Source organism: Hippoglossus stenolepis, chromosome 9, assembly GCF_022539355.2.
Source record: "Hippoglossus stenolepis isolate QCI-W04-F060 chromosome 9, HSTE1.2, whole genome shotgun sequence".
Classification (NCBI taxonomy): Eukaryota; Metazoa; Chordata; class Actinopteri; order Pleuronectiformes; family Pleuronectidae; genus Hippoglossus; species Hippoglossus stenolepis.
The window spans coordinates 27,887,621-27,908,769 of NC_061491.1; the positions used below are offsets into that span (position 1 = coordinate 27,887,621).

The 21,149-nt window shown below is 42.8% G+C and overlaps 1 protein-coding gene across 2 annotated transcripts; it reads right to left on the minus strand.

Moving 5' to 3' along the window:
- Positions 1-274: 274 nt before the first annotated feature.
- On the minus strand, positions 275-21,047 carry ppil2 (peptidylprolyl isomerase (cyclophilin)-like 2). 2 transcript variants are annotated; one of them, XM_035165274.2, is made up of 21 exons: positions 20,885-21,047; positions 20,668-20,717; positions 19,928-19,973; positions 19,687-19,749; positions 19,503-19,554; positions 19,133-19,184; positions 18,713-18,804; positions 18,434-18,523; positions 18,254-18,329; positions 17,558-17,718; positions 14,513-14,588; positions 13,653-13,759; positions 10,929-11,018; positions 9,417-9,450; positions 6,603-6,720; positions 5,883-5,939; positions 2,803-2,875; positions 2,589-2,651; positions 1,752-1,894; positions 626-665; positions 275-580 (listed from the first exon to the last, which is right to left on the minus strand). In XM_035165274.2, exons 1-21 carry the CDS (start codon positions 20,914-20,916, stop codon positions 422-424), a joined length of 1,674 nt encoding a protein of 557 aa, XP_035021165.1. In that variant the 5' UTR covers positions 20,917-21,047; the 3' UTR covers positions 275-421. The 2 variants fall into 2 exon arrangements, with proteins under 2 accessions (XP_035021165.1, XP_035021163.1); XM_035165272.2 differs by having other exon boundaries at positions 275-665.
- Between the last annotated feature and the right edge of the window lie 102 nt (positions 21,048-21,149).

The window sequence follows — 21,149 nt, forward strand, 5'->3', positions numbered from 1 at the left end:
TCTTCCCCAGAGAGTAAAACCTCCTCTCTCTCTCCCCCTCTGGTGTTTATCATGCAACACTGATAAGATCGTCCTGCACCACGTTGATTAAACTGCCCACAACCAAACAGATCCATCACATGGTTTCAGCATTGATCAGATGCTCCTCGTGATAAGATGAAGTTCTTCTTACTGAGCAGTGTCTGCTCTTAATAACTGTTGAAATCTTTCTACACAAACACACGGAGTTAAAACAACACACAGGATGCGAACAGATACAAGTTAACACACCATCTTTGAAAAACGTAACTTTAATCGAAACTTTCACAGGACACCAAAACTGAGAAATGATGAACAATAATAAAAATGCAGATGTGACAGATTATTTCTGCCGACATTTAGCTTCACCAGTAAAAATACAGAACAGCTGAACGTGTCGCTGCTACCAGGAGCTGAAGTCTCCCAGACTCGACTTCCCTTTGGACTTCTTGGCTGCAGCTGCTCCGCTGGTGGACGCTCCGCTGGTAGAGGGCCCCCTGGTGGACGCTCCGCTGGTGGACGCTCCGCTGGTAGAGGGTCCCCTGGTGGACGCTCCGCTGGTAGAGGGTCCCCTGGTGGACGCTCCGCTGGTGGACGCTCCGCTGGTGGAGGGTCCGCTCTCATCTTCAGCTGCCGGACGTTTTACTCTGAAAGAGCAGAACCAGAAGATCAACACACCGAGGACGTTGGTAGGTCGAGGATATTTCTAATCTTCATGTTCACATTTAAACTGTTCTTTGATAAACACGTTGTTTACCAGAATCTCAGCTTCTTTATTCAGTCAAATAAAAGTCTGACGAAATTCTCACACTATGAGATGATGGATTGACTGATTTATTTAATATTTCAACGCACAGACTGTAAATAACGATAACAACACGTTTCCACTTCCTCCCAACATCCAGAAATGACGCCAAAAACATCCCAGATATGAACAAGCTACAACAAGCGATGGGTAAAGAGGAAGAAGAACGTCACTAACTCCTGCTTCTCCACCGACTGCTGCTCATACACAAAACAAGTTTCTTGTGTTTAAGCTGAAAGGTCATTTCTTTCATCCTGAAAACTTATGAGACCATTGTTAAGAACTGAAACGCCTCGATGTGCCATTTCTACATTTAACAGTTTGTTAAAATGGACGGACTGTTATCTGAAAGCATTAATACTGACGTGCTCTTCAAAGGACTGAATATAAAGACGATGTGACAGCAGCAACAAGACAAGAAGATTTCATTCTGAAGATAAAACCTTTTCCAACACAAACCATTTCTACCATGAATCCATAAACCATCATAAAAACCCTGCATGGCTGAGTTTAATAAAGCCAAAGAACAGAGATCTGAAGTGTTTATCTCTTTATGGCGTCAGACAAACATGAACTATCCTATAAAAACACAAAACAAATAAAATGTCCCTGAATTATCCCCATGAGGAAAAAAGGTAATCTTCTCTATAATTGACAATTTAGAACATCAGGCCTCGGCTCCTTCTGCGTTACTATAATGTTTAATCATCTGTTTCCTTCCCTTTATCCAACCTCCTGCTGTGAGAGAACACTCAGTGCAGGTGAGGACCAAAGAAACTTCTGACATCAAGTCAACGATCTTTAAACCTCCAGCTGCTTTTATACGAACACGTGGACGTCACAGCGACACTCACACATGAGTCACTACAGCAGAGTGTGTGTGTGTGTGTGTGTGTGTGTGTGTGTGTGTGTGTGTGTGTGTTCTTACACTTTGGAAGGGTTGATGTATTTCCCCACACCCTCTTTGAAGGTCTTTTGCGCCTGCCGCTCCTTGGTTTTCTTCAGGGAGACGCTGGCCTGCTCCTTCTCATCCTCCTGCCTCTGCAGCTCCTTCGCTCGTTCTGCTGCGATCTGAAGAACACGCATGTCAGAGGACACGCACGTCAGAGGACACACATGTCAGAGGACACGCACGTCAGAGGACACGCATGTCAGAGGACACGCGGCAGGACTTCACTCTGAGCTCTTTCAATGTACAGGTGGGACATTAAGATCCAGGTGTGTTCATAGGACAATGGAGGAAAAGTCCTTCACTGACACAGAAATCAGATGAACTGATTCTCTGATAACGATTCACAGCAACACTAAAGAAAAAGACCTCAGAGTTCACGTGTCATTAACACAGTTCTCACTGAGGAGCTTGTCTCTGGCTCTTCAGTTTGTGAACCGGTCGTGCATGAGAGCAACTTTCCCTTCAGCGCACGTGAGCCTGTTATGACACAGATTTAAATCAATTCTGTGGGAAACTGCTAATTTAGTGAACAAATAATAATAATCTGGATCTGCTCATTTATTCGGATCGGGACCAACATGTAATGGGTTCTTCTTTGGGTCATCCCCCCCGCACCTAAATATCCACTAACTAGTGAACGAATGCTAACAACAACAACATCCTCACGAATGTAATCAACGATTTCCGGATGAAATCCAGGACGTTCAGTGAGTCACTGCTCAAACTCACTGATACACACACACATTCAGCTTCTGCTCTGGATGAATTCCATCATTAATTCAGAAGTGTTCATGTATGTGAAGAGACACCAACCTGAGCATCGGCCTCTTCATACGGGTCCACGAACACCGTCGCACTTATGAGCTTGATCTCCGACTGGAACACAGAGGCAGAGACATGTGGAAGCTGAAGAGCAAACGCTGAGAGGACGAGTGAATATAAAAGAAGTGTCACGTCACTGTGACGTCTGTCACTTGTCCTCTCAGCTCCTGTTAATGTTCCTCATGTAAACATCACGGCCTCTTACCTTTGGTTTGTCTGATTTGGGATCACTCTCCACGTTCTCCATGGCCGTGAGGGCCTCAAACCCCCCGACGACCCTGCAAAGACAAAACAGAACATCCTTCATTTTCTACAGAGTTTTCTACACATGGAGGTGAGAACAGGAGAGACCCAGGTCCCCCCCCCACACAGATCAAACAAGGGCAGAACAAGATTTGATCATATTTTACTGAATCCAAATCCAGAATCAAATCCACTTATCAAATCTGAATCCTTTCAGATCCCCCACGGAATCTCATTAAGTAGCTTTAAGCAACTAAAACTGTGAATCAGAAACACAGCAGTTTTTAAATGGTGGTTAATCAAGATTCTTCAGATTCTTCAAGATTATTTCCGTTAAACTAATTAATTTTCACCACCTGTGGCCACGACCTGAAAATGAGTGACAGATGATATTGATATGAATGTTAATTGATTAATTACTGAACCCAGCAGCTTCTTGATCCATGTAACTGAGCCCCTGGTTCAGGACCAGGAGCCTAATGAGCTCAGACTCGTCAGCGGATCGTTACCACAGTTCAGCTGCGGTCGGGTGATGCAACACGCCGATGTGTGGTTTTGAGGCGACTCGGCGGCGGCGGCGGCGGCGAGGAGCTCGTGAACCAACAGGCTTAAGTTTCAGTGGAGCCGTTACACAATTAGCTTTAATTATCTCCAGCTGATCCAATCTACTGACGCACGTTTTAACCCCAGAACGGAAACGTCAGAGTCGACGTTAAATAAGAAGCGGCTAACGCTACCTGCACCTTTTTAACATTGGCTTGTTAATGAATCTACAAAACTGATCCACAGAAGGAAGGCTAACCCAAATGAATGCAGCCCCCCCCCCGTTCAAAATGACATAACCTTTATAAAGATGTGACATCACTCAGGCTGGGGAAGTGCCCTTTAGCCAGACACTAAATCCATCTCCATTACAGAGCCGCTGAACTGCAGTCGACCCTGCAGCTGACCTTCCCCTGGAGGAGGGTGGGGGGGGGTTTAAGCCTGACTTCCTGTTCACACTCGCAATGGTTGTGTGTTTGAAGTTGTGCGATGATGTGTGTGTGTGCTGCTGCAGCAGGTAAAGGTGAGAAGATGAAACACGAGGACGTTCAGACTGAAGCTCTGTAAGCTGCCATGACACCAAACTGCAGATTGTAGACGGGAGTGACTCAGGGAAACGAACATGGCGTCAATAATACAGTTCGTGTGAGACTGAGTGAAACATAACTCATAGATCATAGAACTCCACTGACCAGAGGTACCATAGTTTGATTTGAGTCACACGACCTCCAGATGGAAAAACTCATAGAAGCAACAAATGTGTATTAATCTATAACAAACAAGCCTTGAGCAACCTGTGCTGAAAAGTACAGAAACCAGTGATTAACTGAGTAACTGAGCCAAGACGGGGAAACAGATCATTATGAAGTCTGAGAAAATAAATTCACGTTTTGTCATACTGGTCCCTAAAGGTGTGCACAAGATAATAACTTGATAATAACAGGATAGATGTCTTAACTTCTTACCACTAGATAACGACCGTGTGGGAACAGATTGCTTCATGTGCAGCAGATGATTCCTGCGTCAGAGCTGCAAGGATTTGATTGTGTGACATTCCAAGGTGAAAACAGAAGTTCTCTAACTTCACTCTGCACCGGACTGTTTATAAAAAGCTCTGCGCACAAACAATAAAAGACAAGAAGAACAGGAAATGTTGAAAACCCCCTACACTCTACCGGGACCCTCCCCCTGATCGGCACCAAAACTGAAAGTGTTCTGCCAGGACCGATACCACATTGTTTGGGGTAAACCGTCCAGTAGCTTCTGTACAATCGTGGTTACACACAAACCAACCAATCAATGGACAGGGGTGAAAACATCAGACCCCTGGTCCTGATAGCAAACCACCGTCTGGACAGCATGAGAAGCTGCACTCGGTCACAGCAGAAGCTTTAAGTGCGTTGACCATGTGAAGAATCGGTTGGAAGCCGCCTGAATATTTTTAGACAACTGCAAAAAGAAAAGCATTTAAGATGCTGCTCAGAGAGAGAGAGAGAGAGAGAGAGAGAGAGAGAGACAGAGAGAGTGAGAGAGAGAGAGAGAGACAGAGAGAGAGAGAGAGAGAGAGAGAGAGACAGAGAGAGAGAGAGAGAGAGACAGAGAGAGACAGAGAGAGAGAGCAGAGAGAGAGAGAGAGAGAGAGAGAGAGAGAGAGAGACAGAGACAGAGACAGAGACAGAGAGAGAGAGAGAGAGAGAGAGAGAGAGAGACAGACAGAGAGAGAGAGAGAGAGAGCGAGAGCAGAGACAGACAGAGAGAGAGAGAGAGCGAGAGACAGACAGAGAGAGAGAGAGAGAGAGCGAGAGCGAGAGACAGACAGAGAGAGAGAGCGAGAGACAGAGACAGAGACAGAGAGAGAGAGAGAGAAAGAGCGAGAGAGAGAAAGAAAGAGAGAGAGAGCGAGAGAGATTCAGTGATAAATGTTTCACTGCTCCTGGTCGCGTCGCTCTGGAAACCTCACATGAGGGAGTTCTGTTGAACTGAGGATGAGCTCGACTGTCACTCAGTCAGAAGCACCAGGCTCATAATGAACTGTTATTACAAGTTGAGTAACACATTATACTAAACAAAGCCCCCCCGCCCCAATATGTGAATGCGCACATCACAAATCTAGTTTGAACAAAAGTTATAATTCCTGTGTCTTTGCTACGATATAGAAAGTTCTTAATTTGTATTTATTACAAGTCGCGTCCTGATGAAATTTTGTAATATTGGGCATCTGCCTCTTTCAAGGCTCATTCCACTTAATGTACGTTTCCTAATTGTTGATTAATCCTCCTGTTTATCTAACGGCCTGTAGACAGGTAGCTCTACACCTTCCTTCTGTCTGGTGACTCTCTGCTCTGAAGCAGCTCCACAGGAAACAAGTATTAAAGAACAACAGGAGAGGATCAGACAGAGAGAGAGAGAGGAGAAGATTCAACAAGCGTCTGTCAGGATGATCTCAAACATCTGCCTCAGCTGCTAAATTACTCACAGCAACAATAATAATCAGTTTACCTTCCAAATATCGTGTGCTTCCTGTCGAGGTAGTTGCACGACCGGAATGTGATGAAGCTGAGAGAAAAGGAAACAGAACAAAAAGCATCGTTAGTATGAATCCTACATATATTTAAAGTACTTAAAAAGATGATATCTAAAGAAGAAGAGCTTTGATTGGTTGAGTGCTCCAGCATTTTATTTCAGCCACCATTTTGAAAAACCTGGAGCTGCGGATACATTTTTTAATATTCCGTTAAAAAGGTTATTGGTTTACCGTTCATAAAGGTTGTTGTCTGTTACACATTATAAAGTCGTTTAAAGAAGCAAAAGTTAATATTTTTTATTGTTTATTAATGTAGTATTTTATAATATTAAAACTGTGTTACATTAAAAAGCAAAGAGAAGATTTCTAAAGAAAGTTTCCACTTTTATTAGTTTTTAAGTTGGTAAAAACACTTTTTTCTTACATAACTTTCCCTCCGTGGAGAAGATTTATTCAAATTGACTTGAATGTGGTGACGACGGGGACGATAAATCCCATAACACAATAAAACGTTTCCCACATTCTGACACCATCTCACGGTTCTCGTCCGACTCACCTGTGGGACGTCAACAAAGAAATCAAACAGAGGACGAGGTAGAAAGAAAAAAAACCCAAATCTCTGTTGACGGAGTTTCTAGGACAGAGCGACTGTTCAAAGTTTAGGAAGAAGCACTTTTTCAAAGAACATCTCTTACAACTGGGACTTGTTGGTGTTGGGACCGGAGTTGGCCATGCTGAGGATGCCGCGGCCGGTGTGGGACAGGTTGGGCCGGAACTCATCCTTGAAGGGTTTTCCCCAGAAGGATTCTCCGCCTGAGTGTTAGGAGAGAGGGTGAGGGAGGAAGGAAAGAGACAAGGAGACAGGAAAAGGTTTTATCTGATTGGTATTGAAGTTACAGGGACACCACAGAGTCCTCAGCAGCATTAACTGAGAGCATTAACAAATATTCAGCTCTCCCCTCCCGTCAGTGAGTGTGGCACATTGAGTGAAACTCAAATATTTATTCAGACGATGAATCTTTCCTCACAGGAGTCAGAGTCCCAGTTCACTCCAGTTCAGGCGTTTCCATCAGTGGTTTTCACTTGAAGGGGAACAAATTACTTCCGCAGACAGAGCGAAGATAGAAGTCGCTGAACCACCTCACATTTCACGATGACACACACTTGACATTATAAAAGTGGAACCATTTCTCAGGCTGATCCGCAGACTGGAAATAAAGACAGATGAGACAGCTCCACTTTCTCCCACTCTCCAGAAATGAAGCCCAAACATCCCAGAGTCAAACTGTGATTGAGCTGTGGAATCAAGTTCCTGCTGATATACACACACTCTCGACCAATCAGTCATACTAAGCTGTCAATCATGAGGCTTCACCCTGTTTAAACCAAACTTATTAGAACCATAGAGACGCTTTGGCTTCTCTTTTGAGGAGCTGCCATGTCGTCCGTCTTTATCATCTCGATGCAACACGTCAAAACCTCATGTTTGCAAAAGTCTAAAAGGAAGAACTTGTAAATGGATGTACATCATGTTTATGGAAGTTTGTGTCTGCCCATAATTACACAGGGAAATTTCAAAGTACGAATAAAAAGGTCCTCGATAAGGAAATGTAACTTGTTTGGACAGAAAGATGTTCAGAGAAACTTGGAGTAGAACAAGTCCAACAGGTCTTTAAAGGAAAACCCTCCTGTCCCTCTCCTTCAGGCAGCCGCTCACTGACAGTTCCGTGTTAATCTGTCGTTTAACTGAACCATCTGGAGTTTCATGTGGAGACGTCGGGGGGTAGAACTGATAAAAAGTGTGCGTTTAATTTTCTGCTCCACAGTCCACAGCAATATGTTTTAATTGTGAAGTGTCACAATCCTCTTGGTTTGTATGAAAACACAACACACAACACTCGCTCATTCAAATGACTGCAGCATTCCAGACGCCCTGTGTGACTTCCTAAGAAGCTAAAGGCCTGTTTGCCCTTGAACGAGGATCCACGTCGAGAGGCCTCAGCTGTGAATCATTATTCAGACTGACTTCATCATGGAGAATCATCACGATGAGTTTACAGGAACACGCACGGCGGGAGCTTACTGGCTCACGATGGGGAAGAGGATCTGTCGCCCTGAGGTGTGTTTCAGTTTGTGTCCTGCCAGCTGGTGTACGTGCATGAAACTGTGTGTGTGTGTATATAAAACTATGAGTATGCGCTGTATGTGTGTGTGTGATTGGTTGGAGGTGTGTAAATGTATACCACCAACCAATCAGCTCCTGGGAGGTGTTGTGCAGCCGTCAACACCCCCGGTGACATTTCTGCATAATTTATCAACTTGCTGACATTTTACCTCTGTACGTCTGGATCGTAAACGAAGAGGAGAGCGAGGAGTTCTCAACCAACAGTTCACCAATAAATGAAGCTGCAGTCGCTCTGATGTTATTTCAAATGATTCCGTTACAACATCAGCATCTAAATTCAGAGAGCGTAGGAAAACAGAAGAGGACGTCGCCGTCTGAGAGCCGGGAGGCATCTCTACTAACGAGCACATTATCTGACCACAGATTGTGTTTTTCATATCACACGAGGAATGTGTGTCCGGGTTTTCATTTACAAGTGGATGTTTAAAACATGTCCTTCTCCGAAGCGGCTCCTTCTTAAGGGTTTAAGATAAATGAGGCTTATCTGAACTCGGGCTGGAACGCCACAGTGAGCAGCTTCCAGGAAGTGTCTCTGTTCAATTTACGTGGAGACAATGAAACAGAAGGATTCACTCAAAATGAGCTCACATTTTTATGTAGGGTTTTCTTGCATGGCCTCAATTCATGGTGAAATTTCCCTTCTATTCCTGCCTCCATCATAGAATCACTTCCTCTTTAGCAAGTCGTCGTTAAAGTAAAAGCACCGTGTTGGTTCTGTGTATGTTCTGGGACTGTTGAGCACGAGGAGAAGTCGTCTTTAAGAAACACATTAGAAAGTCTGTTCATGATTTTCAGTGCACACGTTGTTCGGTCCAGGTGATGAGGAGAGTTTTACCCACAAGCCAGATATTCTACACCTTCATAAATCTGTCAGCGTGCGTGTATTTTGTGTAGCGCTCAGAGACGCCCACAGACACAAAGCACACTTTGTGCAGCAAAGTCTCGCAGCGGCACAGACGGCATGAAGGCAGGAAATTAACTGTATGAGGCCTCGCAGTCAATTACACGTAGCTGCCTTTGAAACCCACTTTGAAAACAGGAAAATGACACCAAACGCTGGTTGTTTAACACCCACCCCCCCCTTTCTGTACCCTACACCCAGCCCCTTTCCCTCCAAATAATCACACTCTCTGTGTATGTGTGTGTGTGTGTGTGTCTTCTGAACCCCCATGTGCCTTTGCAGAGTATATTTAGTAACACTCATGACTTACATCTTAAGTTGCCAGCGGTATTTACGCAAAGCTTCCAAAAGAGAACTATTAATAATTCAACAGGGAGCCGTTATGCAAGTCAAAATGTGGCCCGAGTGCAGCCCTGGTCTCACCTGTACCGGTGCCAGTCGGGTCCCCTCCTTGGATCTGGAAACAAAAACAAACTCTGTTACGTGTGCGTGACGCTGGCTGCGTGTGATGCACATTCAAAGCTGAATACACACTTTGTTCCTTTTACCTATTACAGGAAAATGTTCAATTTCTGTTAAGTGGTCGAATGAGACTTTAATTTGTAACGTTATATTTCCTTTTGTCAAACAGCGAAACCGGAGTCATGTTCCTTGTAATCATTAGGAGCAGACGTCAAAGCCTCGCAGGATACTGGCCTCCATTGTTCATTGTTAATCAAGAGCACTTCTCCGAAAAGCTGCAGGTTCTGACCACCGGTGCTGCTGCTGCGGAGCAAATTTTGATGAGTGGGTTCCTGCAGTGTTTGTGTGGACGCCGCGACCCCAGGCCTTGGCACAATCATTTCTGCCAACAGTAGAGGAAGCAGGAGCTGATTGTGTTTCTAATGTTTTCCCCTTGTTTGCTGTTTATTTAGCAGCTACGTTCTAACAGCAGCACCAGACGAAAGCAGGAGGAACATTGATGAAACAGAGAAGGCTGCTGGGCCTCCTGCATTTCAAAGGAAAACTGTCAAGTGTCCTCACAGGATGTTCAGTTCACTTACATGGTCGTGATAAACGGCTTTAAGAAAGGAAGCAGGAGCCATGTTCCTCGTCCCATCAACACACTGCATTTCAAGTGTTTGTTGTCATGACAATGTTCTCTACGAGGCCACTTCGGAGGCCAACCAGTAACGAGGGATAAACAATTCAAAGCTTGCAAACCGCTGCGTATGAAAACCAGGGGATAGAATTAAAAGAGAGTCCTTTTGAGAGCAGATGTCCACTCAGAGCCACTTTCATTACGGGAGCGGAGGCTGTGAAGTAAACTGACAAGGAGCTGATCAGAGATCTGTCATTTCACATTCAGAGTTCCGGGTCAAGACGCTTTAGTTGGAGAGCGAGTTGGAACAAAGGGTTTGTGTGTTTACTCGTCTCTGAAGTGGGAAACACTCAAATGTGTAATTATCTCAGCAACAGACGAGGTGAATGACACCCTGGTCAGTAATTCATGGGTCGGTGGGTACAAGGGGGATAGAGGATAAATCCACCTAAATATAAAATAATCTGATCTAAACCTTGTTCACCAACATTCATTAAAAATGTCTCAGTATGGAGTGTCTCAGTTATGGAAGAGGAAAAACAATACAGATTTAAAAACAGATAGTGATGGTGGGTGTGAACTTCTGGATAATCACTGACTAAGTTCTAACTAACCCACATTCATTTAACAAATCGTTTCTTCCCTGACGACATAGAAACACACGAGGATTCAACTGGAGACATTTCCAGTTATGAGACGTCACAGATCCCAAACCATTTGCATTGCTTAGATAAAATCTTTTTTGTTCTGGAAACTGTCACTCATGCTTTTATTACATCTCACTCTCTGTATTGAAATTCTCTGTATTCCTGTTTTTGCCAATACAACCAGTTCAAACACTTCTTTGTCCTCACCATGAAATTCCTGATGGACCTGTGGAAGACCGTTTCGTCGTAGTATCCTTTTTTACACAGACGGACGAAGTTCTCTCCAGCTTTGGGAACCTGGAGGACAGAGAGAGAGAGAGACACGTTTATTAGATCGACCGACATGAAACTCTTCTCTTCTCAGAAACAACTGTTATCATTAACTGACAGAGTTCAGCTTCTCAGAAAGTTTTCCTTAAAACAAGGTGGATATCATAGAGACTTCTACAGGAGCACGTAACATCGTTTACCAATTTCGTAGCAAGTCTACCTAGGATGGTTAAAATATTGATATATTAAGAATGGGAACCTTGCTGATGAGCTCTGCAGACAGAAGCCAGGTATTTTACACAGTTACAAAGATGTTGTGTTGGTGTTTTTAAAGAAAGCACATCTGGATTTGTCCTCTGGCTGAAGGGTCAACCTGCGTCTGCGTTGGCGTCTGGTAAATCCTAACAGAAACCCCCCCCCCCGCTGAGAGAAGCCGCTCTTGACTGGCTGTCGCTCTGTGAAACGAGCCGGCTGGTACGGTCCAGTGTTATTATCATCAACAGCCTCGAGGAACACTTCTGTGTGTGTGTGTGTGTGTGAGGGAAACTTAACTTTACCCCCCCCCGGCAGCAGTGGTTGGTGGTTTCCAAGAACCACCAGATGCTTCATAAAACCTGTTTTTAGTCATCGGCCTTTCGTTGTGTGACGAGTTCCTCTAAGCTCCACTGGTCTTATTTCCTCCTACATCTCAATTCTGCAGTTGAGGTTCGACTCTGCTTCCTTTACCCTTCATGATAAATCCTGGGTTTTCAGAGCACTCTGGCACAAAGAGGCTTATTGTTTTAAACCCCTCCACAAAAGAAGGAAGAAAAAAAAAATACAGGGATTGGTTTTAACCAATTTTAGCCATTAAATAAAATTTCTGGAATGGAAAAGAACGCCTCAAACACTAATCTAACGAGAAACTGTCTTGTTAGAACAGATAACTGGTTTGCATTAATAACATTTCAGGAAAATCAAACTGTTTCCTTTCTTTCATCTAAATGCTTCTGATCTGTAAGCAGAAACTTTTACGTCACAGATCTTTATCTGTAACACGCAGGCGTCGTCTGCCTGTCGCTGCCGCCGCCGCCGCCTCCGCGTATTAGTGGTTAATTTAGCGTGTCAGCCTGCTTCTGCGTTTGTGTGTCCGTTTCTCTGAGAGAGTTTTCAGCCCAGGAATGTCTCGAATGCAATCCACATAAAAACATGCCTGGCTGCCTAAAGCTGTCAGCAATCAGTGATGTCAGCAGGGAAACAGAATTTGCTGACGCAGACTTAAAAAAATGTTAATTCACATTAACTTACGAGCTCTTCTCCTCCACAAGTATCACCCGGGGGGGGATGAGGGACATAAAAGCCATTAAAATAATTCCATTAGTCTGAGAAAATAAAAATGTATTCTGCCAAGATTGTGTGCCTGTCTTTAGATCCCCGGCAACCTATGCACATCATTGAAAGTTAAAGGGAAGGATGTGGTATAGATCAAGTCATTACATATACATGTTTTGAGGTCAGATACATCAAGATCTCGTTTGTCTTATTTCTTGAGAAATTACCCGAAAATGTTGAAAAACCTCCTTTTGCCGTGTTAAACATAGTGAAAACAACAACTTAGATCCGAACCCCACTCACCCACAGTGTTGGAATAAAACACACAACCTAAATACAACTAGTATGGCCCTGTATCGCACATACACTGACCTGAAACACAAACTGCACCCCCCCATAGACATCAGGCACCTAAACATGCCTGTTTCTTTTCCATCAAGACGCATGAACTGTTCCTAGGAACTCGCTAAAACAAACCTCCAACACAAAAACAATCCTGGGTCCCCCCCCCTCAAATTAATCTGCTTATACAAATAATGGGTTTCAAGAAAATCGGTTCAGTAGTTTAATGTCCTGCTGACAGAAAATAAAACCTCCTTCCTGGAGGGAATAACTCAGATTGTTATTTGAATCTAAATATAAATCTTCATTGTGTAAAAACATTTGTGAATCTATTTCCAGCTGTCAGATCTAATGAAGCTGCACCTTCCTCTGTTTAATGTGAGACCAAAGGTACGAGCTGTGTCATCACACCTCCCACGTCTGCCCCCTCACATCTCATCCGAGCTGGGACAACGAGGGCAGCGGCGGCGGAGACGTCCAACGCAAACGGGCACTTCCCGGGGAGGTGGGCTCTGGACTGAGAGTGCATGTGACAGTGAGGCAGCGCTCATTAATTCATAAACAGCAGGCCACGAATAGAGCTGCTGTGTGAAAACCACCAGGGAGGAAGGCGCCGAGGAGGAGGATGATGCGGGGCACCGAGGGCAGGTTGTCTAACCGCTGCCTCTTCCCCTCATTATTCTGATTCGACGGCTCAGAAGCCAATGAGAACCCAGCACACGAGACGCCTGGTTACCGGGGCAGAAACGCATTCCTGGAACGCATGCTGTCTCTCAGGAGCCCCACGAATAACCTTAAGAAGGAGGAACACAAGAAACACATCTCTGCCAAGATGTGAAACTTGGCAAGCTGAAGGACAGACTCTGCAAAAGGTGGATTTAAGTGTTTGGACGAGTCGAGCGCGAGCTCGGGCCAAACCTACGTCACAGCAACATCACAAGACGACTTTACATCAGCTAATTAAATATCAGCCAAGTCCGAATGAGAGTTTGTGTGTAAGGTTATTACCTTATCACAGTGCAACTCCAGGTTCACGTCCCCTTTGTTGGTGTGAAGACGGACGTAGCCCTTCTTCTTCACGTACTGGTAACGCACGGTGTCGTCAGCGATGGCGTCTGCAACGGAAAAATACGATTTCAGTTCTTGTGACTTGTGGCTTTATTGATGACAACCTTTGAGATTGAGACAGTCTTTGGATTTCATTGATTGTTTGTGAGCCTCATGTCGCTGAAGGTAAAATCTCTGACCTTTAAAAACCCTCAGAGCTTCGTCAGTGTGACGGTGATTTAGATTCACACAGAAATTATTCTCTCATGAACAATATTTCATCCAAATCACTTTTTCACCAAGAGTAAAATCTAAAAACTAAAAATACAGATTCAGAGACATAAATAAATCAGTAACTAAAATATAAACCCTGTCTATTCGCACGCACGCACACCATTGAATTCATGGGTTTCATTCAGGCCCATTAGTTCCAGTGAAGTTAATCTTAATGCTTCAGCTCACTAAGACATTTTGGACAATTCTATGCCTCCAACTTGTTGGGAACAGTTTGGGGAAGTTTTCTATTCCAGCATGACATTATATATACATGCATTGTCTATACAATGTATAGTCCACATGCTTTTCTTTCTAAAAACCATGAATGAGGTCACTAGAAGTAAAACCCATCTTCCTCTGAAGTGTAGTGAACGTACGACACGGTTGTGTAACAGTGAATCTTTCCCATGAAGCAGCCCAGAGTCTGACAGGAGGAGAGAACCCAGTTGAACTGAGCAGCACAGTCGACAGTGTGAGCACAATAAATAAAGATTAACGAACTAAACCAGAGGTGCACGTTTCTCTCTGCAGACATGTTCACTCGCCTGCTTCGTGTGTCGTTGCCGGAGTCATGGCCGTGGATGTGAAGGAGGCGGAAACTCTGCCTGTGGAGTAATGAGCCTGAGGGAGAAAGGAGAGAAAGTTACAGTTTGAATGTTTCCTCACTCCACCTTCTAAACTCTACTTCTGCTGTTTATGAACTCATTTATGATGTTGGTAACTTCAGAAGCAGCTGAACGGGTTGATTTTAGTTTGTTCTATCTAAAATATAACAGAATGAAAACGGCTCTGAACAGCAGAGAACTCATTATACTTTTTGATTTCTGCAAGTTTTATTATGCTATTCAAAATATGACAGCATTAATTAAAATGAATGAAATTAATAGCAGATTACAATGAGCATTGGACAGACACAGAGACGTTAGGGGGCGAGGACAGACGCACATGGACCTGTAAACAAAACAGCACATGTGCAAGTAAACAAAACACACAAACCTGAGAGAATTGTGTTTGATCCCTTGATAAATACAGATTGGTTCGAGGTAACAACTTCATATTTTCCCTCTTGACTGATTAAAACATGCTCTTTACAACGGTGTAGTTTGTTTTTAGGGTTAACTTTGTCATATGTGCACATTCTTCATTTTCAAATCAGAAATGTTTCTTTCAGACGTGCACCTACTTGTAAAAAAAGAACAATAACAAGTATTAAAGGTGAAGTTTTGAAAGCTATGATGTGACTATTTGTTCCAGCTTCGCCTCCGTCGCGTGTTAGAAACGTCATCAACACGTTCACTCGCTCGCTGTGAATCTTCCTGCTGTTCCTCACATGGACTCACAGCGTTTTACAGACATTTTATTTGGGGGCTGCAGGGAAAATTCGAGAAAATGTCTGAAGCAAGCGACTCGTACATTTGTGTTATCACATTCAGCCTCGGCAGCTTCTGTACGACTAAGAGCACAGCCCCCCCCCCGCCTCAGCGTGGAGAAATCGCTGCCATCTCATAATTTGGGGCACTTAAGATGCTTTAAGGTTGTTTGAGCTTAAATTATAGTAGAATACATTTGCTGAATAGCGATGTTCACCTAAAAATACCACAAAAACCCAGCAGTGAGACTGGAGGAGTTATTTAGGTCTAAGAGAATAAGAGCTGAGCGAAGATGAAAGCCGGGAAGTGGAAATGGATTTCAAAAGCTCTCGTCTATTCTACAGTCCTGGCTTAGAATTCTTCTGCTCTAGTTCTCGTGAAGACGCATGAAAGCACAGACTTCACCTTGTGTGCTCCGTCTGACCTATATTCCCTGTTCTCTCAGATGCCGTCTGAGCGTCACCTCAACGGTGAACTGAGAGCAGGCGAGGGAAAACTCTGGTGCGTCTGTGTCTGCTGTTACAATGTAATGTAAAGAAATTACTTTACTACACTGACAAAACCATCAGTGGTCCAGTTTGATTCAAACCAGCTCTGAGACCAGCTCAAACAACTCTGTGGAACAACTTTGATGGAGAAACTTGTGTCAACGTGACGCAACATGAGGTTGAATTCATTTTTAAATGTGCGACAGTTTTGGACGAAGAATTCAGAGTTGGTGTGAAAAGACCTTTACACTGATGATGTTTCACTCCTGATTTTGCAAAAGTGAAAACCAGTAAACAAGACAAACTTAAAGCTTTGTGGATTCACAGAACACTTGGTTTTCCCTTTGACTTCAAATCTCACCAGAAAATTTCAGTTTATTTCCTTCTTTGCTTTCCCACATATAAATAATGTAAATTGCAAAGCGGGGAAGCTCACACACCAAAAGGTTGTAGTACATTTTTTTTAAACTTCCAATGAGAGTAATGCATGTTTGCGTTACAAATCTTAACTGTAATGAAATCTACTTACTCATATTTTGTATTTTAATGAACATGAATCTTCTACATGAACGCTGTTGCTCTCCAGGTCTGGAAACCAGACACGGTGGAGCAGCAGCTGATAAAAGCAGTGATGTTGTCTCTCAAAGTGAATCAGGATTCCTCCGCCGCCACCGCCCCCCCGGTTATTCAAGGATACAGTCTCAGTGGCAACGTGACCACAGACGACCTTCTTTGTTCAGCACTTCAGTGTTTGCTTTGCTTATAGTTAAACCAGAAACCAGAAGTTTACACCCGGTTACACAAAGAACCCAGACGGTATTTTAAAGTAAATCCTTTTCTACTAATTACATTTCAAACTCAGAGGTTTAATTATGTCTAATATTTTAGATCTTAACACATTTTCTAAATATCTTTGTAAATACAGACATTTGCTGTAATTCATTGAATGCACATGTTGAATATTATCTTTAATCCTCACAACACTGAAACATCCTTTGTTCTGTTTCTGGATGCTGTTGTTTTGTCTTGTTGTCGTCAGAGCAGCGCTCATCTATTAATGTGTGTTTGGCTCCTCCTGGTGTACGAAGTGAGCTTTACACTTCTTCACTGTAGAACTGATAAATCTATTTAAATGCTTTTAATAAATTATTCATGAGAAAATTACTTATATTTTTTGAATCTTCTAAGAGCTGAAACTGAAAAATGTATTTCTTATGATTCAACAACTGAGAAAACTGGTTTCCACCAAAGTGAACTGAGTCCTTGTGCTGGACTGGTTCTACTGCTGGTTCTACTGCAGGTTCTACTGCTGGTTCTACCGCTGGTTCTACTACTGGTTCTACTGCTGGTTCTACTGCAGGTTCTACCGCTGGTTCTACCTGGGAACCTTTTAAGAACCAGTTTGAAGACTTTCAGATCTTTCATGTGCGCGACACCGACCTCTAATTGACTGAAAGTTAAAAAATGAATTACAGAATTCAATTCAGTGTTATTTTAGGTGTGTGAGCCGATAAACTTAATCACATGTGGTCAGTTCTGGCTTCTTGGTTGTCGCACACAGACGGAGGATGTGAACCCACAACCATCAGGTGATTTACTTACTTTACCAAGATGTGAATCTGTTTTCCTGCTTATGTTTGATATTTTAACTCAGAGTTTCTTGGTCATTCGTCATGTTCCCTCCACATGTTTCAGTTTTTAATCAAATGAGCATCATAATGTTTTTCCTTACAGCGTTTAACTTGTCCGTCTTCTTGGCCACGGGCTCCAACATGGTGGACGCCAGCAGCTTGTCGCCCTTGTAGTCTTTGTACAGCTCAGCTAACGTCTCCCTGGTCTCGAGGTTGGTCGTCTTCAGGTGGTACGACGGGTGCAGTTTGGCCTTTTCCTCATCTGAGAAAAACAGAAAGAGGAAGGAAACGGTTTAACTGAGTTTCTTTCAAGTCCAAAGACAACTTGAGACTTAAGGCCTTTAAACACTCAACTGTATTTGTCCATTTATCTCATATTTGTCTTTAGCTATTGTTCCATTGTTTTTGGCTTTAAAAGGATGTGATGTAGCTATAATGAAAATAGGTTCAAGCATCCGGCGACGCAACTTCTGTAAAAGAAAATTAATTAACCAAATGTGCAAAGCTGGGAACAAACAGGAAAAATATGAAAGCTATGATCAGTTCTGCAAACATCCTGTAAAACATCCTGAAGCACAGAAGCAGCTGAAGTTCCTGAACCAGTGAAACTCACCAACTTCTCTCTTTGATAATATTGTTCCCCGGTATTTAATCTATGTTTTTTTATTTTGGAAGAACAGATCATCATCACTTGATTCAGACTCTTTCATTTCCAGAGGCTCGTTATTTTATGAATCCTTATAATTTAATCTCTAGATCCCGTCATGTCTAATGCAAACAACATCTCTACAACTCACCTGGATCCAAAACCTTCAGGTTGTTCTTCACGTGGAAGAAGTCGGAAACATTGAATTTATCCAGGTTTGTTGGATCCTATGAAGACAAAACAAAAATCAACTCAACAATATAGGCTTCTTTTCCCTTATAATAATAATGATAACCTGCTTTCACCTTTTCAAACCAAAGCAACAACCCACCTGAATTGTGATAATGTCCTTTCTGGCGAAGGGTTCATCGGTGAGCAGATCTCTAAAACTCTTGGTCTTAATGTTGAGTTGCTCCACAGCCTGAGTGGAAACAGAAATATTTAAAATCTCTTTTTGACACACACAAGGTGAAAGAGAGGGAAACTAGAGATCTTTTCTTTGTATATACATTTCTATGCTTTGTTGATGACCTGTAAAAGCAGAGGAAATGTATCCTGAACGTCCAAATCATAACATAAGGATCAGTGGTACGTCGGTGATGTCACCCACCTCATGAGAGAAGACGTTGCCTGTGACCTTGTTGGTGACGATGTGAGAATTGTTTGTGAAGATGTTGTACAGAACGGGGCAGTGATACTTCCCTGGAACAGAATGAGAAGAAAAATCAGAGGAAAGCAAAGCAGCAGAGTCACAGGCTGAAAACTCAAGAAACTCGAATGTGCCCCCTGCTGAATGATATCACCTCTCCCGTTTCCACTTGCTTTAATTTGCTCCTTCAGAAGCTCTCACACAGAACTGCAGTGACATTAGTGTGGCTCTGACCTTTTTACTTCCCAACTACCCACTGATTTTGGTGATTTGGAGCTGAGAAATTAAGCCCTAATGTCAGTATGAACCTTATTGTGCTCTGTAATTAGTGTCTGTGTGAAACTCTGGAGGCTAAATGAGACGGAACTCGTGCTTATTTACCATCGTTGTTCTTGGCGAAGTTGAGTTTGATCAGAGACTTTGCTTCCAGTTTCTATGGGAACGAATAAACAAGCGTTAACGTGCAATCAAGGTTTTTACACTTCAGATAAAACCAATGATGATTTTTTAATTTCTAACTGTGTCTCATTAGAGTTTCCAAACACATGTTATACACATGTCCGGTGTAAGTGACTGACATTTGCATCCTCACATGCAGCCCCTCCAGAAAATATTTTGTCTGAAAACAGCGTTAGATATACATTTTCATATTTCAACCCCCAAACAGCTGCAGAACACATGTCAACATTGTGGTAAATGACAGTAGATAAAAGGACCAGTATCAATATGATGAGAATCACAGTTTTCTCACCTCTCCAGAGATCGGATTAGTGCCGAACCTCTTAATCCACGGAACAATGCTCCTACAACAGAGGGAAGAGAGGAAGTAAACTATTAAACAAATACCCAATAACAACCGACAGACAAAGCTTCACTTAGAGTCCAGCAGACATCTTTAAAATATATATATTTATTAAATAACATCATGTTCTTACAGCAGGTCAAAGAGGACTCCCTCCTCCGTGCAGACAGGATACTCAAACGGCTGCAGAGACAAGCTGAAAGGTTTCAGAGAAAACTGGTTTGAAAGAACTCGGCAGAAACACACATTCAGCTGTGAGTTTTAGTGTTATTGTCAAATTATCATATATTAATGGAACAGCGAGGACATCATTTCCTAGTCGTCTGATTTAAACGTGTTGTGCTTCTGAGGATGGAAAACGAGTCTCTTCTTACCTGCAGTGGTCGAATGGAAGGCGTCTGAAGTTTGCCTGAGGGATCACTGGAAAGTAAAAACACAAAGACAAACTTCATACGGATTTAATTTGAATACATCTACTCGGTTTTAAAGAAACGTTCAAAAACTGGTCTGTGAACAGCAGCTCGACACTTAATTTTGAAGACAGCGACTGGTGGAATTGTTGATTATGAAATAGTTTGACAATTAATAACTTTTACAATTAACAGTAACCTCCTCCCTGTGCTTAAATAATGCATAATCGATATATTTATGTTTAGTACTGGAGAGTAAAACTACAAGAAAGGAAAGAGTCAGAAATGATCCAAACAGGAACTTCAGAGCTTATTAATACAACTAGAGCTCAGATACACAATACTTCTACTCACGTATTCCAACATTACTGCTCCTTCATCTCTGTCAGACTTTTGTATAAATACGTGAAATATTAATAAACCTCTTTGCTCACGTTAGTCACGGTCTTTTCTGATAAATGTTAATATTGTTCTGTTCCAGGATCCTCACACGTGACTCTCTGAGGTCGTTTTACTCTTGTTGAGGTTTTACTGCAGAGATGTCGCACCTTGTTAAGTTATATGAGACAAACTGTGACTTGAGAACATATATAAATATATATATATATACTATACAAATACAATGTGGTTGATTGATGACGTTTGTTTTCACAGGTTAAAGTTGTAAACACAGTTTATGGGTTGAAAGGTGGTAAAATACAAACCGTTTCGTTTTCCTCCGTAGTAGTTGGTGTACTCTGTACACGTGATGTACCTGCCGGGGGGGGAAACACACAATAATACATGAAAACACCGGAAGTTGCGTTAAAGAAGAGTAAAAGTAAAAGTTAGCTCGTTGACCAACAGCGTTAGCATGCTAAGCTAACAGCAACAAGCGCCTCTCGGTGTCGCTGTTTGATCCAGAAACACGTGAACACGCACATTTTATCCTTTTGATGCTGCCGCTTCCCCATTTTGAGTTTTCGGGTAAAAACCGCGAGTTTCTCTCCAGAAAAAAAACAAATAATTCACCGACACAGAAAAACACGAACTGTGCTGTTTCTTTTCCGGTTTGTCTTCTTCTTCGTCGTCGTAATTGATGATGCTTTAGCTGCTACAGCGGCACTCTGCTGCCCCCTAGCGGAACATTGGTTCAGGCCAATTTACCTCCACAGCATCAACAAGTTGTACAAATAAATATAAATAC